This window comes from Anopheles cruzii, chromosome 3 (assembly GCF_943734635.1).
Source record: "Anopheles cruzii chromosome 3, idAnoCruzAS_RS32_06, whole genome shotgun sequence".
Classification (NCBI taxonomy): domain Eukaryota; kingdom Metazoa; phylum Arthropoda; class Insecta; order Diptera; family Culicidae; genus Anopheles; species Anopheles cruzii.
The window spans coordinates 5,048,141-5,061,375 of record NC_069145.1 but is presented as its reverse complement, the minus strand read 5'-3'; the positions used below and the strand labels follow the sequence as shown (position 1 = coordinate 5,061,375).

The 13,235-nt window shown below is 48.7% G+C and overlaps 3 protein-coding genes and 2 non-coding genes across 5 annotated transcripts; 2 read left to right on the top strand and 3 right to left on the bottom strand.

The window, feature by feature from the left end:
- Positions 1 to 3,696: 3,696 nt before the first annotated feature.
- LOC128271482 (60S ribosomal protein L35a) lies at positions 3,697 to 4,843 on the bottom strand. Its single transcript, XM_053009039.1, has 3 exons — positions 4,789 to 4,843; positions 3,852 to 4,384; positions 3,697 to 3,782 (listed from the first exon to the last, which is right to left on the bottom strand). Exons 2-3 carry the CDS (start codon positions 4,371 to 4,373, stop codon positions 3,759 to 3,761), a joined length of 546 nt encoding a protein of 181 aa, XP_052864999.1. The 5' UTR covers positions 4,374 to 4,384; positions 4,789 to 4,843; the 3' UTR covers positions 3,697 to 3,758.
- Positions 4,844 to 5,358: 515 nt separating this feature from the next.
- LOC128272165 (dnaJ homolog subfamily C member 3) lies at positions 5,359 to 8,225 on the bottom strand. The gene is made up of 3 exons (XM_053009922.1): positions 8,026 to 8,225; positions 7,716 to 7,826; positions 5,359 to 7,199 (listed from the first exon to the last, which is right to left on the bottom strand). The coding sequence occupies exons 1-3, from the start codon at positions 8,117 to 8,119 to the stop codon at positions 5,914 to 5,916; spliced, it is 1,491 nt and encodes a 496-aa protein (XP_052865882.1). The 5' UTR covers positions 8,120 to 8,225; the 3' UTR covers positions 5,359 to 5,913.
- Positions 8,226 to 8,467: 242 nt separating this feature from the next.
- On the bottom strand, positions 8,468 to 10,201 carry LOC128273368 (uncharacterized). The gene is made up of 3 exons (XM_053011311.1): positions 9,117 to 10,201; positions 8,926 to 9,061; positions 8,468 to 8,846 (listed from the first exon to the last, which is right to left on the bottom strand). Exons 1-3 carry the CDS (start codon positions 10,003 to 10,005, stop codon positions 8,579 to 8,581), a joined length of 1,293 nt encoding a protein of 430 aa, XP_052867271.1. The 5' UTR covers positions 10,006 to 10,201; the 3' UTR covers positions 8,468 to 8,578.
- Positions 10,202 to 11,318: 1,117 nt separating this feature from the next.
- Trnas-gcu (transfer RNA serine (anticodon GCU)) lies at positions 11,319 to 11,400 on the top strand. Its single transcript has one exon. It is a non-coding gene; the product is annotated as a tRNA-Ser (tRNA).
- A 675-nt stretch (positions 11,401 to 12,075) lies between these two features.
- Trnas-gcu (transfer RNA serine (anticodon GCU)) lies at positions 12,076 to 12,157 on the top strand. The gene has a single exon. It is a non-coding gene; the product is annotated as a tRNA-Ser (tRNA).
- Positions 12,158 to 13,235: the final 1,078 nt, after the last annotated feature.

Here is a 13,235-nt window from a genome sequence, read left to right as displayed (position 1 = left end):
ACTTTCTTTGATCCCGGGGGCCCACCCCGGACTCGAGTGCGCCGGATGTCGGCAATAACCGCGTTCAGAATCGCGTGCAGCTATTTTTACCAAACCAAATGGCCACGCGTTCGGTGTGGAATTGGAAAATTGTGCACGATTATGATGCATTTGCATGCGGCCGATTGTTTTTATGAGTAGTGGAGTACCGGACCGGCCACAACACAACACAAAACCGTGACCAACCGGCCGCCACGCTGCCCCGTCGGTAGTGTGCGCGAGAATAATTGTTTCGCCGAGCAATGGGAGCAATTTTCGGAGGGACTTGGGCTTGGTTGTCGCAATCGGAGATGATCGACCAGCGCGCGCCGTTGATAATCGGTGCTCAAGAATGCTGCAATTAAAACCGTGTTTCGTTTGGCGTTTAAATAAATAACCGAACAATTTGGGTCCATTACTCTGCCAAAGGGGAGTCTCAGTAGTCCCCTGTTTTGCTTAGTGCTCTTAATTTTCTCATCTTCTTATCCGGCTAGAACAGGTCTTGGAATGCTCCAGAGACAATGTTAATCTCTGTTGTTTTCTGTAACGGGTGTTTTACGGGCGGAGCCCCGCGTCACATGGCCTGCTGCGACGAGCGTAACCGACGGCTGAGTCAACTGGGGCTCTTACTGTTAGTTTAACAAACCAAAACCTGTCAAAATCGTATCAGAGTTAACCAGAGACATCAATCAGTTTGTTGAAAACATTTTCCAATTTTCACTTCGTTCGCCCTGTAGCATAGGAGGCCGGGAGCAAGGCGAGCCGCGTCGGGTGGTCGCGTGAATGACCAAACCACGAAATGGGAGCCTCAGTCAGACATCGGAACACAAGAAAACAACAAAAAGCTTCTTTTAAACGTTTTTGTCTGCTGCGAAAGGAAACGCCATCCGCAACTGCATCCGCAATGCGCAGGTTAATTTGCACTTTCCACTCGCACCGCTCACGCCGGCGTCCGGGGGCCGGTACCATGCACGCACGCGTTTTGTGAAATGGGAGTGAAAAATAAATTTGTATGGGAACGGTAAGGGGCTGTTCCGTGCCGGAGACGGATCGTGAGGGAAAAGTTTGCCATGCCGACCTGCCGGACTCTACTCGTCCCGTCAGTGGTTGCTGGCGATTTGGCTAATCGATTAATAGTCAGGTCCAACACGCACCGCCGTCGTCCCAGCCATGTTGAACATATGCTCCACGCCACCGGCGAAAGATGGAGCACGGTCTTAACTGATTAGCCATCCCAAAAAAGGCAGCCGCAGCTAGTGGAAGCCACTTAGATGTGCCATCTTCGTCAAAGTTGGCACACAAGCCAAATTTCTCCCGGACCGAGCAGCGCAGTCGTAAAACACTCGCAACCACTGACGCGTAATTGATATTCGTTCGCCATTTGGGAAGTCACGTAAGTGCCATTTCGAGGCGTCTATTATTTCGGCGATGATAATAAACTTGTCACACGCCTCACTAAATCCGGCCGCGGACCGTTCGCGGTGGTTTCCCTTTTATTGGTTTTACCTTTTCATAGCCCTGCTGGAAAAGGAGTTTGGAGTCGTTGCAATGGCGTGACGAAAAATAAAGCCTTGGCACAGCGACAAACCCTGTTGCTAGGGTGGTTCGTGGTATGCTTCGATCAGTTCAAAGTTATCTCCACTTTCCGCTCCGTAAGAACTGTCGATCGTCCACCAAACAACTTCTTGTGCACTGCTCTTCATTGCAATCGATAACGGGCGGCCACGACCGGTATCGGCGTAAAGAAGTTCTCGTTTCTCAGAGAAAGGAAAATAGAATCGATTTTCTGACGCAACTTCGTCCGATACGTTGCTCACCGACGGGTTGAATGCGCTCGGAGATGAAATCAGACACCAGGACACTCGTACCGATCGATGGACAGTGTCAATTTCCAATTAATTAACTTCACCGATCTGGAGGCCGCCGGAGTGACATGGGTGATCGATCAAAAGGCGCTCGGAATGTACACAAACCCGGATCGATCTCGCGCAATTAAACGTGATAATCTTGGCAAGAATGGCATGCAGAACGTTCGCCCAACCAAGGGATCGTTGGAAATTTACGTAAATAAAAACAGACAAATCGCATGCAAAACGGAACATCTTTCTTTCGGGTCATTTATTGGTATTATGGCAGTCCCATAGCTCGATCTCCCAATTACTTAGTCCCATCTTTGTTGTCCGGGTGCGGTCCATTCCGGATCTGCATCAAATCGTTCTGGGTTTCGTTCGGAGGGATCAAAAACACCAACTGCTTGCTCTTCGATTCGTCCGGCACCTCGGGGCATATTCCGAGCTGTGATTCGCCCAGACAACGATGAGACCCGCGCGTAATCCTTCTTTTGTGCAGGTCCATCAAGTCACATTCGCCGTTCACATCCGCCTTAGAGAACCCGTCCTTAAGTGCTTTTTTGTATGCACGTTGTTGTGCTTCCAAATTCCTTTGGTAATTCTTCATTAGTTCTTTTTTTCTCTCCTCGAAGTCGTTGAGGGCGGCTCGTTTTTCCCGAACATAATCTCTTTCTGCACAAGTTATCTCATATTGACGCCAATACTCGATATCCGATAAGCGTTCGTTCAAGTTGTCCCGGAGTAGCTGCTCGTTCTGTGTGTATGCTGGATGTGTGCCATTCTTTAAGTCGTCCAATTGTTTTCTCAAACACGCCATTCTGGCCTGCCACTCCTCTTCGCTGGCCAGCTCTTCGTTCACCGATGGTTTGGAAGCTGCCATTTCGCTGCCTAATATCAATACTCAACTTTAGGGTTCTTGCAAAGTAATTGCAAGCGATACTGTTGGTAAAAAATCGGATTTATCAGCCCAGTCCAGCCTGCAAGCCGCTGCTACTCTGAGTAGCCGTTAGTTGAAAAACAAAAACTAAGACGACATTAATTTTTCTTCCTCTGAAACTAATGTCACACACACACTGTCACAACTTATGCTCCAAGTAGGCTTTGTACTCGTTTCGTCAGCGAGCCAACCGCCGCAGACATTTTATAATATGCGCGCCATTTCCTGGCGATCCTGGTGTGCGGATTACTACAAACACTCTTTCATCCCTAACGCACACAAACTTATGTATTAAGTACAAGATTTGTTAAACTACGTACTTACTTATCCGCCGAGCGTTCTTGGTATGCACCAGACTCCCCCCACCCCTTGCGGTCCCTGTCAACACATTCCCATCAACCCGAGCGGGGCCTACCAGATCCCCTATGTACCTCTGGACGGCCTAAGGAGACTTTACGGGCTGGTTCGTCGTCTGCCATTCTTATGAAGCGACCAGCCCACCGGAGTCTTACGAGACGTACACGCTGCACAACTGAGAGCGTGCAGAGTCCCTCCTCACGAACGGGGCCAAATATCTATCTGATCCTCTTCCTTTCGGACGCGGCTAAGAGGATTTCGTTAGTTCTAGACGTTCTATACAACCCCAGCTTCGACCGTTTTCGATGTATTTAAAAATTTGTTGAAAAATGGAAGCTGAAGTATTCTAGGGTAATTAGGTGGTAGGTGATTTTAGTTTCTCAATGGAAATGCCAAGGTCCGTTGCACCATAGGTCATCTCCGGATCATTAACTGCTTACGAAACTAACCGTTCGGTAAACGTTTCCGAAATTCACACACTGACCCACCCGTTAAATCCCAGAAATGAAAACCGTCTTTTAGTTATCCAGGAGGTACTCTTATCTTCACTCTTTTATTATTGGATTCCGAGTTAAATTTACACGCCTCACTTTTAGTTAAACACGCGACGGATAAAGCATCTGAAAACAAGGGCGAGAAATGGTGTACATTAGCCGGTGGCAAGAGGTTCTAGTCCATTCAGTACTCACGATTCGAATGCGGTGGCCCATGGCGTGTCCGGGCAGGTTTGTGCGGAATCGAGCGCGTACACTGCCGCTGTTACCGTGCGAACGGGTAATCTTGCCCCAGATGGCGCGGATGCTAGACTTCTTCACCGCTCCCGGCACGTTGCGCTTCGCCTTGCCACGGTACACGTACACGCAGCGCTTGCCGATGTAAAACAGGACGCTCTTGCGGTTGCGGCAGCCTTCCACCTTCAGCAGTGCATGGTTCTCGTGCTGGTTGCGTAGCCCTCGCTTGTAGCCAGTGAACACAGCCTTCGCCCACAGCCTACCGTAGCCCTTCTTCGTGCGGGGCAGCGCCGGTTTCGGAGTGCGTTCAGCCTCTGGCTTGTGGGTACGGGCGCGGATAGTAGCGACGGTCTCCAACTTCTTCTTGCCCTTGCCGGGGGCTGGCTTAGCTGCAACTGCGGCAGCCGTCTTCTCTGCTGCTGCTTTCTTCGGAGCGGCGGCCTTCTTGGCCGGGGCTGCCTTCTTAGCGGTATCAGCCATTGTTGATCAGGCTGCAAAGAAGAGTGAGGAAAGCGATAACATGATTTGCTCCACGGTGCGAGTGTCGCGGGCTGGCTGAGGTTATGGAAACTCTATGAAAACAGTCGCCTTCGGAGGGAAAGATACAACATACGTCGTTTGTTGAAACTATTCGAAGTATTTCTGTGTTCAAACTTGCAAACAAAGCAGGTGGTGAAACATCTTTCTATTAACAGGCTCGGGCAACAGAGGTCCCCTCGCCGAAGAAACACTGTCAACAATCAGCAGGTTTCGTTCGAAATGGCCATTGTAAGATAATCGAAACACCCGAACACTACGTGCATAATAAGCGCGTACTAGCGACGATAACATTGAGCTATGTATTTTGTGAAATGCGACAGTTTTCACAGAGTTTTTCGTAATTATTTTGCACTACCTTTCACAGAATGTGTCCAGCTAGCGTACACGATGCCGGAAAAAGAGAGAGAACTCGACATTGGTTGTCAGTCGCTGTCATCTGACGTTTGGATCTGTTTCCGCTTTTGCCGACCGTACGAAACCGCACTGAGTTACAGTGTTGGGTTCGATACTTCAACTGAGTGTGTTCTAAAAATCATACTGTTCTAAATTTTGCGTTATAAATTTAAAATGAGTCAGTTGAAAATCTTCTCAATTGTTCATAAAAATCATTATTCCGGAAATCGTTCGATATTTAGCTTAAATCGTTGTGTGGTAAATAACATAACAATGGTAATTCGTTTGCTGCTTTCTTACTTGAAAGCAAAATTTTAACTATAAATTCAAAGGTAGCTTTGGAATGCAACTTGAATAGCATGTTGCAATATTTAATTGGGTTACATTCATTTACTACTCGCCTTGATTCAGCGACCATTCTTCGTATGTCTCATTTCGCAATGTACGATCATCCGAACGATCGCCCAAGCTTCCCGAAAAAAGTTTTCGACTTCCAGGCTTTCATAATATTACTTTATTAATTTAAGTTTTAAACAAAGCATAAGTATTATTTACATATTCATTGTGTGTTCGCTCTCTTCTTCTATCAAACTGTTCAGTCACTAGCTTGTACAGCGTAGCAGAGTGCAAGGTTATAAAACAACAACTTTCGTCCTTCTTGGTCGCCTTGAACATCGGCCAATTTCTGTAATCTCTCACATATCCCTTTCCCAGCATCACGTGTCGGATCCTGAGCCTATATCTTGAAGTTTTGCGCTCTCTCCCGTTGCGTTATTTAATGCGCTTATCACGTTCACGTTGGTTCTCTGAGAACCTTTTCGTCGATCTCGGAATGGATGCTGAGAAACAGGTCGACATCGACAGTGTAAGGAGGACGTAAATTAAAGCTGGCACTCTTGCGTGGCTCAAAAGTCCACCGATTTCCGCTCACGATCCGCATTGCTTTTCTGAGCGTGCTGATTGCTTAGTTTTGTAGGTTGGTTGTAGGTCATTGTCCTATTGCTTGGCAGTCACAAACAGCAGCTACAAGCCAGGATCGAACTGTGCCCTCGAATAGGCCACGAAGAAGTGTTCCGTGCTCCCCTCCCTACGAGAAGTGGAACTTAAACTGGAACGGGGACCCGTGGTGGAAGTGATGGAAGGGACTGCCGCCTCCGAACCCATTCGCTCGGCCCGCTTCCGGATCGAGCGGATCCTGCCCAGCGTCAAACTGTTTCCTTTTCTCCGGATCCGTCAGCACCTCTTTGGCGGCCGCAATGTCGATAAACTTCTTTTCGGCCATCTTCTTTTCGTCACCCTGGAAGTTGTCCGGGTGCCACTTTTGGGCCGCCCTCCGGTACGCCTTGACGATTTCCTGTTTCGTGGCCGATCGCTTGACGCTCAGAATTTTGTAGTAATCCCGCCGTTCCGCTTGCTTCTGCACCCGTTGCGCGTGCTCGATACCGTCCTTGGCCCGTTGCAGGTTATCGTTCACTTCCAGCGCTTCCCGATACTGGGCGATCGCTTCGTCGTACATTTCAGAACCGATCAGTGCCTCGGCCCGATCGCACATTACCTCCGGATCGGCGTAGATGTCGAGCGCTTCCCGACATCGCGACACAGCCGTAGAAAACTGTTCATCTTTGACGAGACAACTGCACAGCAGCTGTTTGCCATTGTACTTGATCATTGGGACGTCCGGTTCCAGTTTGACCAGCTTCTCAGCGGCTGCAATACAGTCACCGTACCGCTGTTCTTCCTGCGCTTGCTGTGCGTCCGCATACACCTTGTCGACCTTTTTAATCTTCTTGTAGAAAGGGAAACAGTCTTTATGTTCGGGGTCCAACCGTAGGCACTCGCGAATCTCCTTCAACGCCCCACCGGAATCACCGACGTCGTATAGGATGCGTGACAGCTGATAGTACCCGTCGGTGCTGTCGTGCGACAAACGGTTCACCGAGCGGAAGTCACTGACGGCGGCCATTCGGTCACCGACTCGCAGATACATCTGCGCCCGGGCTTCCCGTATCTCCACCGACCACGGGCACACTTCCAGCAGCTGGGTTAGCAACGCGATCGCCGTCGGAAAGTCTCCGCGCTCCATCACGTCCAAACACAGTAGCCACTGGTCGCGGGCCGGCACGATGCGACTGAACTGCACGTTGATATCCGGATTGTGGGGATCGAACCGGAGCACCACCATCAGATCGGTTTCCGCATTGTCAAAGTCTCCCATCTTGAGGTAGACGGATCCTCGCTGTGCACGCGCCGCGGTAAAGTCCGGCTTCAGCTCGAGAACGCGCGAAAAATCGCTGATGGCGAATTTGGCCTTCCCAAGCGCGAGATAAACCGTGCCGCGCTTAAAGTACGTAAGGTAGTTGTGCGGGTCACCTTCTGCAAGTACAAAACGAACCGGAGTTAATCCACAGCTTGTATCGGTCGATAAATTGAAAGGTTGTTATTGAAATAAGTGCCATTCCGCATCGTCTGTGACTGTCCTCCACCTGCTCATGCAACAAAGCATCTCGGCTGTAAACAAGAGCAACATAACATCGACTCTTATCAACCCCAGCGCAGCAGCGCCGTAAGACACGTCACTTGAAACAGATAATGTAAATAGGTACGCCACGGGGTACGTGTCGATCAGGTATAGGTGGAGGCCCGGGGATGCGATAAGCAATCGCACCCGATGACCCTATTGTTTTCATTTGCGCAAATATCAAGTTTGGCAAAATATCGTCTAGCGTTTAAGGACCAAGAGTCTCCAATTCCAATTCTATATCCGAGCAGAGGCAACGAACAGAAACAGCTGACTGCTGGCCATTCGCGTGAACCCACTCGTACGTGACCATAAAGTCAATAAACACTGCATTTTTTCCTGGTCGCGACCTTGCCAGAACACGCACTTACCGACGGCGGCATGATAGTGTGTTAACGCATCCGACAGCTGGCCACGCGCAAGCAAATCTCGACCCATCTCAAGATGCCCCTCGATTTCGGCCTGCGAAGCCGTTTCTGCGCCTGGAAAGGAAGAAATGAAGGACATTCCAGTTTCATTTTGTCTTTATGTTATCACAAGGGTGAGTTTTCTTTCACTTCACGACGGGTGTCTCTCATCTCGGTACACGTCAGAGTCAGACGTACGGAAGATGTTACGGTAAACCAGAGAGGCGTGAGAACGTGTAGCAAGACGCAAGCTCCAAAAGTACTGCCAACTTACCATCGAACAGGAGATCTAATAATAGGAACAGCAGAACGGAACCTAACCGCCGGCCGTCGGTCAGCTGTGCCATATCGTGTAGATTTAATAACATTGTTCACCGTGTGGCTTTTGTGGGGCCAGTTTCACAACTACGTTTCGTTTTCGGCCGCACAACGGTAAAAACAGAGCCAACTATCGGAAATGTGTGGTGCACTTTGTTTTCTCGTTCCTCGTTGACAGCTGCGAATGCTGTGTTGATCCCTGATTGGCGGAGAGTGTTTTCCAAGTACTTGCTGTTTGACAGTGACAGTTGGAGCGAAATTTTCGTTTCGCGGCGACCATATCGTGTAACTGTCAAATTCAAATGTGAGATTATAAAACGATAAACAAAAGGCGTTGGACAAAATATTGTGCCATAAACCACCGGATTAAAACGTTTCTTAGAAAAGCGCTGGTGAGTATTTATTGAAATGAATTATTTGCGCTGAAGGCATTAGTTTACACCATGCAAACCGGGTTAAGGGTTGATAAATAAATGAGCACTCTAAACCGAGTCGTGGCCCGCAGCCGTTTACCAATTGCTCAAACTGTGCGGATCCCGGTTTTCGAGTATCACCTCGTCGATGATTGCTCGCACGTCGCACGAAATGTCCGTGTTGCGCAAATCGAACTGCTGGAGCGTTTTATTTTCGTAAACTCGCTGCAACAGCCGTTCCCCCATCGCCGGGCCGAGCCGGTTGGAGGAGATATCTAGCCGCTTAATGGTGTAGTTGAACCGGATCAACATCAGCAAATGGTCCTCGATCTGCTCGTCAATCGAGCAGCAGCTGAGATTAAGCCTGGAAAGCACGGGCAAAATGTATATAAATATATTTAATAACGGCGGCGTGTGTCCGAGATGACATCATGCAAACTTACTCTCTCAACGGCATGAACAGCACACCGCAGAGAATGATTATGGCTCCCTCGGTGAGAATTGGATTAAGCCGGAGATCCAACCGTTCGATGCGTCGGTGCCGCAGGCGCCATGTCAACTCCTGTACGCTTTCCGGGGCTGCAGAACAGAACAAAGGTTAAGGCCATCCCACTAGATCCGTGCCAGAACTTACACAGGAAGTTATTGGTCAGCACGACCTCGCGCACATTGGGAAAGGAGTACGGTTTGATTGGCTCACAGAACGCCCGCAGCCCGATGTCTCCGCACCGGCAGTGCGGGAAAGCGATCGTCCGCAGATTCGGACAACCCTTCCCGAGGGCGGCACTAATTCGCTTCATCATGGTCGGTTCCAATTTGCTGCTGTGCAGCCGGAACTCGGTCAAATCTCCGCACCGCTCCAGACCCTGGGTCATTAGCTTTACGTCCATCTCGGTGATGGTCGCACAGCCGAGGAAAAAGTTGTGACCCACATCTTTCACATCGTACGTCAAGCTAATGCGCTGCAGTTTCCGCAAGCTACCGAGGATCATGTCGAAGGGCACGTGGTCACTGTTGTCCGAGAGCGATGGCTGTAAACGCTCGATGCGTAGCTCCTTCACAAACGGCGCGCACAGATCGACAATCTTCTTCACGCTCTCTTGATCGTAGTCCGAGGGTTTCAGATGCTCGATGGTCTCGGCGATGTGCTGCTCAAGATAGATCCGTATCCACGGCTTCGTGCCCACCTCGATCGGCACGAAATTGCGCCACCGGTGCTGAAAAGCTCGCTTCCAGAACGCATCACTCCGAACTCGGGCGCAAAGGTTCTCGAGCGGGAAGTTCAGATCCAGTAGATCGAGCAGATATTGCCGATCTTCGCAGAGCGGTAGCTCGCGGAAGTAGGGCACCGTTGTCCAGCTGTCGGCGATCGCCTTCAGGCACAGGATCTTGAGCGGTTCCGGTACGTTGAGGTCCCAGTCCAAGTTTATGGCGTCGAGCAGGCGGCTTTTGTCGCGATTTAAATGTCTCGCACACATGTACGCCCGATAAGTGTTGAGGTCGAGCGTGTTCGGGTACTTCATATCAAGCTCAGGTTTTTGAAACTGGAATTACTATACAGGACAGGCAAGGAAAATCCGACCGGCTCTGCAGGTTGCTAGCGGACAGCAACAGTCCGCGGCGCGTTTGATCGATACGGCGGCCAAACAACTCTTTCGAACCCACTCGTGTCTACCACTTGTTGCACCGGAAGTGTTCAGCAATCCGACGTCCGCTGCCTTCGGCATCAAAACACAGACTACACTAGCGAGCGCCAGTGGGCCGTTGAAATGTTCTGCGAATTTCCTTCCTGCGAAATTCCGTCCCCTGTCGTGGAAATTCAGCCAGCCGCGTGGCGGTCGGTTTGCTTCGTTTTTCCGCTGTATTGTGTGTTTTCCGTAACGCTGCCAACTGGGGGAAGGAAAGCGCGCGCAAGTAAGGAAGCGCCGGGTCTTGAGTTTTCCATCCAAGCACGGCGCGTGACACGGGCGACATAAAAACGCCAGCTGTCTGGCAGGTCTGGCGGTCAAAGCCGGGGCAAGGATCATTTCGTGCTGCAACGCTTTTCTCGCCCACCCATGTCTTGCTGAGGTCTTCAACGATTTAACAGAGGTCGCCATAACCATAAGATACCCGCATCTCTCAATGGTGAAATTAATCTCAAATAGTGAATGTTTGACTTTCCCTTCGTGTTCCCCTGAAACGATCAGCCCGGCAGCCCCTCCGAATATCCGGCTCAAACCTGAACTCGGCCAGCGAGATAAGGTCAGACCGCTGTGTCGCGTGCAATTGGCTAAAATTAAATGCCTTTTCCGCAGCATATTGTACTGTGTGTGCTGTGTGTGTTTAAGTTTTTCCCTCGCCAAACTAACTTGGCAGACGACGCCGTGGAAATCCTCTTGAAATTATGACGTTCACAAGTCAAACGTCCGGTCAACGGGTCGGTTAACTGCGGTCGGCGTGGGATTAAGAATTGCCAAGAAAACATCTGCGCCGAGGTCTGTTTTTTTCTTCGTCTGTTATTATTGAGATCGAAAACCAGACCGTAAGTCAGTCCCGCGGTTGTGACCGACAATCTGCGTTTTTCTTTGGGGCCTTATTTACACAGCGCTTTTCCGCGCGCCAGATAGGCAAATCCGACGGAACGTTAGTCAACAAACCGACAAATTCGTAGTATGTTTATTTATGCACCCTTTTTAAAAAGCAAACCACACGTGAACGAATTTCAAGGTTAGTTCTATAACTAAACTGTTTGATGCGTAACGATTCTCTGCGTACCGCTCGATTTTCAACAACCATGTTTGCCGTTGTGCGTTGGATCGGCTCTTAATGGCACATTGGTTGACCTTCGCCGTCAGACGAGGTGGCCGAGAGGTTAAGGCGTTGGACTGCTAATCCAATGTGCTCTGCACGCGTGGGTTCGAATCCCATCCTCGTCGAGAGAGACCTTTTTTCATGGTGTATTTATGGTAAGGGTTTTATTATTTTCTTGGTACATGCCTCTTTTCACACTACAAAATTCACTTACAGGGCGTATCAAGTTTGTGTGTTAATAAATGATAAATATAATACGAAAATCAATAATAATAATACAATAGGTTATGTATCAAACTAGAACGCGTGTATTACATTATGTTGAAACGTTGAACGTGTATTATAAAATGTTGAATTTAATGAAAACACTTGCAAAGAAAACAAAGACGTTGAAAAAAAGTCCGTGGGTTCTTCCTAAAACATAATATGTCCGCCTGTCCCATACAAATTCCCCATAGTGCATTATTCTCTCCGACGGTTCTCTCTTCTCATGACATGAAAAGGAAAAGGTTCGTAATGTGAAACACATTGATTGGATTTTTCTTTCAAATGGCTCTCCTGGAAAATCCGTTTTTAAAATAAAACCAGCACACGAACATACGTATTATGTGTGCGGGAGGGAAGTTGCGAGCTATCGGGAACGAAGGCAAAACAGAGTTTTGAATTCAGATCTCACAGTGATCAATATAATGATAAGAGTTTTAATTGTAAAATGCGTTCCTCATCCGTATTGGAAAAACACGTTAAATTTTAAGACCACACGGTAGTTATGGTTAGTTTTAAGCAGCTTCGGCCGACATGACGAGGTGGCCGAGAGGTTAAGGCGTTGGACTGCTAATCCAATGTGCTCTGCACGCGTGGGTTCGAATCCCATCCTCGTCGCAAGCAGTTTTTTCTTTTTATCTGTTCCAGAACTCACTGAAAACACTATTTTTGCCAACTATGGTGGATTACAAAATAAAAATTAATCAAAAAATTGACTATACAAACAATAAACGGACTGATGAAATGGGATGTCCGGGATTGATTCGACGTTTTCGCAAGAAGCAGTCCGTGAAAGTGAACCAACAAGTGTTAGACTTCGTGGTATAATCACATATTTTAATATATGTATATATATATATTTATTTCTTGTTATATAATATTTTTGGTATTTATATTCATATATTCATTCTTTCTCGGTTTTTTTTGTTTACTTCCTCGCTTCGAATGAATTATCTCTTTGTATTCGCTGCGGTTTGTTTTTGTAGTTTCCTCCTTTGTAAACGTTTCTCTAGTTTCTTTCTCTTTCCTTCTTTCGCCTTGTGTTTCCCTGCGGCCCGCAGGCGTAATCTTGGGTTTTGCTCGCACGTACGCGCACTTCGCGGCCTTAAGAAGATCTTGCGCGTATCGCGATTTGCCTTTTTCCGTTTTGTATTACTCCATAAAAGTGGGGTTATCTTTATCAGGCGTTTTGTTTGTGTGTGTGTGTGTTTTCTTTTTCGAATACGACCGCCTACAATGGACAAGATACTGCACCCCTTTGGACCCCCCTCGCCGACGGAACTGGTCACCTTGGACGCTCAAAAGGGGGTCTGATCTTACTTTGTTGCGCTGTTTGACTAAATATCAGAATCGGCCCCGCTGCGCCGAGTGTTGTTGGTGGTTTTCAACCACCCTTTTTGCGATGGCTCCAGATAGATATCTTTGCAGACGGTGGTGTGCCGGCGCACCTTGCCTTTTCGTGTGCCGATTATGCTACGAAGCACACCCGCCGCTTGAGGTTGGTTCGTCTTAATCTTAGTTTTGGTTTCCTTTCATCCCTTGTCGGCGTTTTCCGCAGGCAGCCTTTCGCTGCTTTCGTACCAAATGTTTCGGCCCTATTCGGCTAGTGTGCTGCCAATATGTCGTGTGTCTCGGTGATGGGTGTTGCGCCGTGACAAATTTGATTCCTGTTTTAGGGTCCCTTACGTCCCCGGCC

Excerpts from the sequence above, each read along its gene's own strand:
- LOC128271482 (XM_053009039.1), bottom strand. The coding sequence starts at position 4,373 with ATGGCTGATACCGCTAAGAAGGCAGCCCCGGCCAAGAAGGCCGCCGCT. Across the intron at positions 3,783-3,851 it reads TGGGCCACCGCATTCGAATC|ATGCTTTATCCGTCGCGTGT; the intron begins GTGAGTACTGAA and ends CCTTGTTTTCAG.
- LOC128272165 (XM_053009922.1), bottom strand. The coding sequence starts at position 8,119 with ATGTTATTAAATCTACACGATATGGCACAGCTGACCGACGGCCGGCGG. Across the intron at positions 7,827-8,025 it reads ATTAGATCTCCTGTTCGATG|GCGCAGAAACGGCTTCGCAG; the intron begins GTAAGTTGGCAG and ends CTTCCTTTCCAG. Across the intron at positions 7,200-7,715 it reads ACACTATCATGCCGCCGTCG|AAGGTGACCCGCACAACTAC; the intron begins GTAAGTGCGTGT and ends TTGTACTTGCAG.
- LOC128273368 (XM_053011311.1), bottom strand. The coding sequence starts at position 10,005 with ATGAAGTACCCGAACACGCTCGACCTCAACACTTATCGGGCGTACATG. Across the intron at positions 9,062-9,116 it reads GCTGACCAATAACTTCCTGT|CCCCGGAAAGCGTACAGGAG; the intron begins GTAAGTTCTGGC and ends TCTGTTCTGCAG. Across the intron at positions 8,847-8,925 it reads CTGTTCATGCCGTTGAGAGA|GCTTAATCTCAGCTGCTGCT; the intron begins GTAAGTTTGCAT and ends CGTGCTTTCCAG.